This window comes from Fistularia commersonii, chromosome 25 (genome assembly GCF_037954325.1).
Source record: "Fistularia commersonii isolate RoL2024-O1a breed Wild chromosome 25, RoL_Fcom_v1.0, whole genome shotgun sequence".
Classification (NCBI taxonomy): domain Eukaryota; kingdom Metazoa; phylum Chordata; class Actinopteri; order Syngnathiformes; family Fistulariidae; genus Fistularia; species Fistularia commersonii.
In genome coordinates this window covers 3,113,651-3,122,532 of record NC_141308.1, presented here as the reverse complement: position 1 = coordinate 3,122,532, position 8,882 = coordinate 3,113,651, and the positions used below count along the sequence as shown (strand labels likewise).

Here is an 8,882-nt window from a genome sequence, read left to right as displayed (position 1 = left end):
TGCAACATCCTAGTGTCATGTATTGAAATTTTCCCTTTTTTTTTTTTCTTTTATGACTCAGATTAATTTTGGTAAAGCTTTAGGAAATGAACATCTCCTATAAAGCCAAATACAACCTGTAGCAAGAGGAATGGCAAAACAAGTATTTGGGAAGAATACAATTTTAAATAAATAAATTTATCACGCACCATGGGTACAAGGTACTATGGCAGACAGATTAAAAGACAGAATCACAACAAAACAACGAAATCTGACATGTTGTACCATTAGCCCATTAATCCTGTAGACACCGTCATTGCTCAGGGAATTCCTATTTTAGAGGATCTTCACTTCTGACCAATCATCTAATAAATGTTTATTGCATAATTTTCAGCAACTTGAAGATATTTCGGAAGTCTTGCCTTTGTAGAGTCTTATTGCATCATTTTCATATTTGCTGTAAAAATGCCACATGAATTTCTTCATCATAAGCTACACTTATGCCGATTCCTTACAGATGGATGTGGTGTAGTCAGATTGTTGTTGTTTAATTTTTAATTTCAAAAAGAATTATATTTTCTTGTAGCACAGTTGTTTTTTCTTATTTCTTTTAATGAGGTTGTAGCTGTAATTATAGTTTTTTTTTTCTATTAGGTTAAATGTTAGTTTGTTCAAAGTGAGCAAACTATGATCTCTGTAGAGTACCTAGCCCAGCCCCTCAGTGAAATGTCTTTTTGAATAATATGAAAGAATTTGTCTACGGGTGACATCTTGGCTCTATGTATGTTGCATAACAGTTTGTGCTTTTGCTGTTGGTGAACACATGTTTGTGAGGTTGATCTACTGTGTTTGTGCAGCCTTCCATTATTGATCATGTCCTCACCATGTGCTCGGCTGCTGCAAGGCTGCTCACACTCAAACAGCCCTGAAAGCCTTGCATGACTTTCACGTAAAAAAAAAAAAAAATCCAAACATCAAAATTAATCCACATGAGCTCAGTGTTCAGTTCGACTTACTTAACTCCTTCACTTTTATGTTCAGTCTAGTTGTATTTATTCCTGTATATATGAATTACTGAATAGCCATTCTGTCATTATAATGATAATAGCCGGTTAGATTGTTCATCTTGTGTCATAAACGTGAACCTGGCAAAAATCCACATTTGTCCATGTGAGAAATTGTGCGTGCACATGTGTAAACACATTGACATGGACGGGAACCCACACAAACACACATAATGTATCCGCCATACATCCACAGAGCTGATGGTCTATACTACCAGGTGCAGGTCACTTAATCCCCACTCTTTAATTATGCACAGTAAGAAGGACCCCCATCTGAGGTGTGGATCCAGTTGGTGCTGCTCCAAAGTCTTGGTGTGTATGGACAGTGAAGACAGAAATAGCACCTGCTGGATTTTCTTCCTTGTTAGTGCATTTTGAAACTCATCCTTCACGATCCACTCAGTGGGTGCCTCCATTCTTGTATGGCCATATTGTAAGTAATATTTGTATTTTTCATTATTGCAATTGTATCATTCTTAGAAGTTGAGGAAGGATTTTTTTTAACTGACATTTCTGTCTATATGTTTCATCTAATTTTACACAGCCGCTGCATTATGTTTACCAATTGTTTATTGGTCCTAGAAAAACCATATTCCCGAAATGTCCCCCTTTTTTTAAGCTAAATTAACCGTTCACAAACCTCAACATTGGTAATCAGCAGCAAAGGTCGTCACCTATTGCGGCAGTAAAATGAATCCAAAACTTTCTATAACACTTGAAGGGAGTATTTTACTGAGTTGACTCATTGTTGCTGAATACTCATATGCATATTACAACCCATGTTCTTTATTAAAATAGTATTTTCCCTTTTTTTGGTTTTGTCCTCCTACTTTGTTTCTGAAGTAAATAATGAAAATCCATCTTTCTGCTGCCTCATCTGACTCCACTTTCACTTTCATGCAAAAACATCCACAACTGTATGACTCCCAATGACAGGGCGTCTGACTTCAATTCCGTGGTGGGTTTTCAACTGGGCAAAGCAAAACCGTAATCCTCCTTGTAGTATTTAGGGTTTTAAATGTCATGTTTATTCTGTTGAAAGGTCACCTGAAGCGGGATATCATGACTCCCCTAAACTCTAAACACGCTGTGTGGGACACAACATATTTAAATTGACCAGGTTCCAGTTTCACTGTTATTGCTGCTGCTCCAAGTGGCCTGCGTTCTTTACATTTACAATTGCTGTGTCTCTGATGGTCCCCATGGGGTCTCAGTCTCTTACTTGATTACCTGAAAACCATCCAATTCTGCTCACTTATTCATTGATCTATATTGTTCTGTTTTTTCTTTTCAGAGAGAAAAGTTACAGCTGACACTTAAGAGAGATTTCAGCATGGAGAGTAGCAAGGTGATTAATCTTCATTGACACGATAATCACTTTGTGATTGATTCTCCTTGTTCAAAAATAACATTCTCAATGCAGATATGTGGACCCTTCGAACAACAGCGTTTTGATAACAAGAGTCACATTGCGTAGCTAATAAGCGACATGAAAATAAATATACCTTCCCATCCTTGAAAATATCAATATCGTTCACGCTTTGACTGACACGGCAGGGGAAGGACAAATAACATCTTAAATTTTCTCAGTATAGTTTACATAAAGTAAGTGAGTCAAAAATTCTTAAATCTTACTATCTTGCTAATCGCTGCCAATGTTTTTTGTTGTTCTTCATCTTCTCCTTCTCCCCCTTTTGTATTCAGTTTATAAGTGACACCAACTGACTGGACTAAAATAGGGTTAATTTGCAGAGCCTTACAAGAGAAAATACTTTTCTTTTGCTGTCATGTATCAGATTTTGACTTGCCTGAGCTTTTCTTGAAGAGGCCTGATAATGAAATGTCTTGGTGTGGTGACTTGTTGGGAAAGATGGTCATTTTTCTTGATACTATTGTTAAATAAATGTCTGTTATGAAAGAGTTACATTAATTATTTTTGGGCAGTGGGGAAATATGTTACTCCCGCCCAATTCCTCAAAACACATACACACACACACACACACACACACACACACACAAATGGTTTATGTTTGGCTTATCTCTGCTCTCTATGTATGTCCCCAGCAGCCGGTGAAGGAGGTACTTCCCGTGCCTCGATGCTCTGCTCCTTTTCCTTCCAGCTTGTCTTCAAAAAAACACACTGCAGGTTCCATTCAGCATGTGCAAGTGGCCTCCTCAGGTGAAAACAGACAGAATTCTGTTGTTAACAGTGAAGCTTATAAACTCCAGCCAGATAATATCTGGGCATATTAAGTGATGGCCCAGAAATCTGTTATCTCCAGGGACCAACAAATGCTTTCCTATTGAAGTCTGTCTCTTTTTTTTCCCCACTCATTACAAATAAGTTGACTGTGACTTAGTTTAAAGGTTTTTTTAACTTTGAAAAAGTCTTTAAGAAGTAAGAAATCTGAAAATATTATTGACCTGATCCTTGAATTATATGAGGCGGCACAGTTGCGCAGTGCTTAATTCTTCTTGTTTCACAGCAAGAGGGCGCCTTGTTCGATTCCGACAGTTGGCCTTTCTGTGTGGAGTTTGCAGGTTCTCGGCTTCCTTCCACTGTCCAAAAACATGCAGTAGGCTAATTGGGGACCTGATCATACTGTATGTCTCTATGTGTGGCCCTGTGAACGAATAGCAACCAGTACCCTGCTGGAGTAGGCTCCAGCAACTGCGGGATAATGAATAAGTGAGATCACATTTTAAAGCCAAAATACAAAACAAAAAACAAAATAAACATTCATATTCTTTATCTCTTGTCATGATAGAGTAGATATAGTCTTCAATTACAAATTAAGCGTGTCTATCTCACAATGTTGTAACAAACATTTGTTTGGAGCATAAATCATACATAATATTTGCAGTTGATTTACTTTTTTCAGTTATGATAGTCTTTCAGCAACAATTTTTAAGTGATCTGTGTGACCTAAATGTATGACTTTTTAACAAGTATGTGTTCATTGTGTTTTGTACAGTGGTGTCATCATTCAGCCATCTAAAGCCTCCAGAGAGGGATCACACCCTTCTGTCCCAGATGAAATCTATCAGGTCCCTGAGGCAGGCGGGCCTCACTGCAGTCTTCACTGGACAAACGGTGAGGATCTGGGTACATGGATCAACTTTGATATCATATGTGAAAAAGGAAAAAGGGATTCCGGGCAAAACATTTGACCCTTCCGTCTCCAAGTAAAACATATCAATATGAATGTCATTGTGGTTGTGATGAGAAAATTTGAAAAGTGTAAACACAATTTAGCTTGCTTTTGAGCTTATTCTGCAGAAAACTGTACGTCCTGTCTCTAGTTGCTGACTGATGCAAAAGTTTTTTGATTAGACCAATGTCAAACCTGGATTAATGTGTTCCGTTGCTACCCTAGAGGTATAGCAAAATACATGGATTTGTAAACAAATCTTGAGGTTTGATGAGTAGAGGTATTTGAGTTTTATTAATATCTTTTTCTATATCTATACGACCATGTGCAGTATATTTTTTATTTCAGACATGGGCTCTCCATATGACCTACATTTATTGCTTGATTGAGGTTGAGATAAGGCTGTATAGACAAGCATTTCACAACAAAAATGAGAAATACAATGAATCCTTTTGCACAGTAAAGCGGCTGTCTGATTTGAGTTTTGGGGCTCCTTTAAATGACCAATTTGTCATTTACGTTGGCCTTCAGAGGGCATCAGGAAATCATGAGTCTCGGGAGGTTTTATCATTCTAATGTGATTGTTGACAATACGTCTCAGCAATGCTTGGCATCTTTCATGTTTACAGAAACTTGACAATGACGATGCGATAGAGGAGGAACCAGTTGTTGATATGATTGTAGCTGACATCGACTCATTGGTGCCCACTCATGATGAATCTGGTCGGCCCATCGCAGAGTGGAAACGACAGGTGATGGTTCGGCAGCTGGAGGAACAGCGGAGACAGGTACGCTTCTGTGGCTATGTAAGACACCTGCATTTGTTTTATTTGCAATGTCTTCCATAGAGTCCGAAGACACCAACCACGTCGTTCCCTTTCAGGTTTTTCTAAAAAGATTTTTTTAGTGAGATTTCTGATAAATTGTCTTTTCAACACCCACAGAACACTCATATCTGTCTGAACAAAGTACAACCTCTCTTGATCAAAAAATATCGGGTTCTGCCACCATATGTTTGTGGATGGTATGACATTCATGTAAAAAACAGAATCCACAAACCAGCAGTTTTGGTAGCATTTTAATAATTTCTTATCAGAATATTACGTTTTAATGCAGACTCTTGAATGTTTTCTATTTCTTTGCTTATCACCGTTGCAGAAATAATAAATCCGATCCATGCACATGCCGCACATTTTCTTCACTCAGGCAGAAGTTGGACTTCCATTAGCTTCTTCCACTGGAAATGACATTCTTTAGAGAGCAAAGAGTTATTTTTCCTAACTCAATACCATAGCAGAGTTTTGTATATTTCTGGAATTGGTATGCTAAATGCTCATAAATATGGAAATCAAGTTATAACATTTCTTTATCTTTATCTAAATCTTTTATTCTGAGGGAATTTCATCATCAAAAAAACAAATGACATAGTAATTTGGAGATCACGCCCTTAGCTTGTGTTTGTAGCTGGTAGCTGGTAGGATTTGCTGATTCTTTCATTTTGTCACGATCGTGCTTCAAGATTAGTTTCTGAAAAGTCAGTCACACAGGATTGCTAGTGAATTGAATTGTTCATGTCTTCTAACAGGACATGACCCATGGGCTCGCACCTGTGGATGGCTGGAAGTACTCTCAAACCCATAATGCAGTCTTGGGACCCTTTGGTGAGCTTTTAACAGAAGCAGACCTCATGTATTTGCAGCAACAGATTGAGAACCTGTCACTGCAGAAGTGCTACCAGGCCTATGAGCTGGAGCTTACCAGGTTGACCAGAGCACTGAGAACTATTTTACCCGATCCTATTGTTAACATTTCTATTAACAAAGAGATCCTACAGCAGATGGATTCCGAAGAGCGTCTGAACCTTCCTTTCTGGTGCAGTCGCGTCTCTGACATTGTTCACAGTATGTCACTGCTGGTGGCCAATCTGACCCATAATACCGAGCGTAAGACGAGCATGGCGGAGGGAATGATGGAGGGAAGGATGGGCTTTCAAGGGCTAAGAAGTAGTTTAGGAACTCAAGAGGGCCAGGATTTGGGGCAAGAGCAGATGCTTGGTCAAACCCCAAACGGATGTAGACTTCCTCACATAGGGATGGCATCAGCCTTTAGCCATCGTTTGGAGAATAATAGCTACGGCAGAGCCCGTAGAGAGAGGGTGGAGAGGGAGATCCAGCAGTCCGGGGTATCAGTCAGAAACCTCAGATCCAACTTTGAAGGTCAAATCGGGAGTATCTATCCATTTGCCGGGGTAGTGAATGGGAATAAAGGCTTGGACAACCAGTTAGCGGTTGGTCCTTCAGGAATCAACGGCCCAAATTCCAGTGGGCGGCTCGGCTGTGTGGTAAGTAGCACCGATTTGTCCGAGAAGCTCTCACCAGTAATGGAGACGACCAGCCTAAGGAAAGAACGAATAGTTGTGCTGTTCCTGAGCCACTGGAAGAAGTCGGCATATGCTATTTCAATGAGAGAAGCGAAACAGAGACAGGGACAGTTGTTAGCACCATCCCAGCAGAGAATCACCTCCCTGTTCCAGTTCTGCAAAAAGCGAGGAGCTGTGGACAAGATGCTGAGCTCCTGGAAAAATAAATTGGTTCTCAAAAATTCACAGATGTCCCGCATGTCCTCCAACCCCTCGCAAAGTACACCTCTCCTGCTAACTTACTCACCGGAGCAATTCCTGCCGGACGTTGATGGAGTTGTGATGACCCATGATAGCTTGACTCTTGACCTGTTTATGCTGGGATACTTTCACATCTTGGAACAAGAACTGTCACCCGAGGAGAGGAAAATGAGACATCTGCTCTGTTTTGAAGTCTTTGACCATGTTGGCACTTTCCCCTGGGAAATGGTGAGGGAGTTTCACAAGGTTGTTCTGCAGGAAATCCAAGCAGGGAGGAGACAGTGGAGCGATGGCTTTGAGGACATCAAAGTTTGTTTCTTTGGTGACTCTCGACCACGCTGCTGTCCGACAGCAACGTCATCGACATTGCCGTCAGATTCCAGCCTCGTACCCAAGGTCATCGTTCAATGTGCCACCTCAGACGGGTGTGGCAGTGACCCAAACCTCTCCGGTTTCAACGATGAAGACATTTGTAAATATATTGATCGCAGCTTTGCTTTCTGGAAAGAGAAGGAGGCAGAGATGTTTGACTTTGAACACTAGTCCTGATGTCGGAGGTCTTTTGTATGAAATTGTGACATGTAAGTGTATCTTTGACAGGAGGGGAATAAAGTTTTGTCCAGAATACAATGTAGAAATAGCATCATTTTAACCAAGAGCATCTTGCCACCCAGCCTTTCCTAGGGTTTAAGAGGCTTGTAGTCTCTGCAAACAGGAAGGGGTACCTAAATTCTGACAGAAGTCAAGTAAAAATATTGCTGTGAAAGACTTCCTAAATTCTGTGGGTTCTCTTAGGTTTGATCAATTCACTTCTATAATTTTCTTTCACTTCAATTGATCCTTTTTATTATACATCCTTTGGGAATGCAAGTGTGTATTGAAAGGCCTCATAGAAATGCGTCATGGGAACTTAAAGACCAAGGATTCCTTTTCAGATTAATACCAGGATTATTTCGGACATAACGTGTCAAGTTTTTCGTATCCCACTCTTAAATTTCTCTTTCACAACCTACAATCTTGAATCCCACATTGAAAAGTTTCCTGAGTTGTCTAATGGTCTCAGTTGTACTTTCATTGCTTTACAACATGCCTTCAGTCTGAAAACATGGAGTAGGTTCAGTGTAGACCAAGGTTGGGCAATTATTTTGGCTTGCAGTCCACATTTCTCATTTAATTTTTACGTGAGGGCCAACTCAGTATCATGTCAACTAAACAAAATGAAAATTGCAATTTCAATATTTAAATTTTTTGCCATTTCATTTGAACTTTGAAATCATTATTGATCGTATAAATGTACTGACATTGTTTTGTATGTAATCATCCATACAAATGAAACAAAAGGAAAAAAATAAGGAGTTTCTCAATTCAATATTGATTGAAAATACTTATTAAAATATTCAAAGAAAATAGTTTGGCGGGCCGGACAAAAAAGCAAAATGGGCCGGATGTGGCCTGCGGGCTGTAAAACACCCAGGTCTAGTGTAGACCCTAAATTGCCCTTGACGTGTGAATGAGATAGTAAATGGTTGTGTGTCTATATTCTAGGTCCTGTGATTGAAACCTTATCTTGCCCATATGTGTGAAAGAAAGGTTGCATGTCTCTGTATGTGACCCTGTGATTGACTGGTGCCCAGTGCAGGATGTATCCAGACCCACTGTCACCCTGAGTGCAGGATAAGCAATAAAGATAATGAATGAATGATACCGGGGCCTGTTTTCCTGTCAAGTGATTACAGATCATCTCTCAATTCAAATGCCTCTGGGTTTCACTCCATTCCGGTCCACTGTGGCATCATGTAATGCAACAACATACAGGTTTCCTGATTTCACAGCTTCCACAATCAAACTTGAAACCAGCCATATGACATCATATCTCCTTTTGCCTTAGCATACCCTACTTCCTCTATATGAAGGCAGTTTGTGTGATATCACATCCCCTTTTATGGCATTACAGCTTCTCTCTTGATAATCCATTCAGATCCCTTTGCAGTAATATACCTCATCTGCTGTCTCAACTATGGCCAAAATGTTTTCTTTTCAAATGGGACACAAGTGACGATACTCAAG

At 39.8% G+C, this 8,882-nt stretch overlaps 1 protein-coding gene across 1 annotated transcript; it reads left to right on the top strand.

The window, feature by feature from the left end:
• Positions 1-3,684: 3,684 nt before the first annotated feature.
• On the top strand, positions 3,685-7,440 carry espnlb (espin like b). Its single transcript, XM_086172071.1, has 4 exons — positions 3,685-3,732; positions 4,019-4,137; positions 4,825-4,983; positions 5,781-7,440. Coding segments are annotated over exons 1-4 (1,857 nt in total). The 5' UTR covers positions 3,685-3,731; the 3' UTR covers positions 7,359-7,440.
• Positions 7,441-8,882: the final 1,442 nt, after the last annotated feature.

Bases quoted from the DNA above. Each gene is read 5' to 3' on its own strand.
- espnlb (XM_086172071.1), top strand. The intron at 4,138-4,824 runs GTGAGGATCTGG...TCATGTTTACAG, and splicing joins CAGTCTTCACTGGACAAACG to AAACTTGACAATGACGATGC. The intron at 4,984-5,780 runs GTACGCTTCTGT...GTCTTCTAACAG, and splicing joins TGGAGGAACAGCGGAGACAG to GACATGACCCATGGGCTCGC.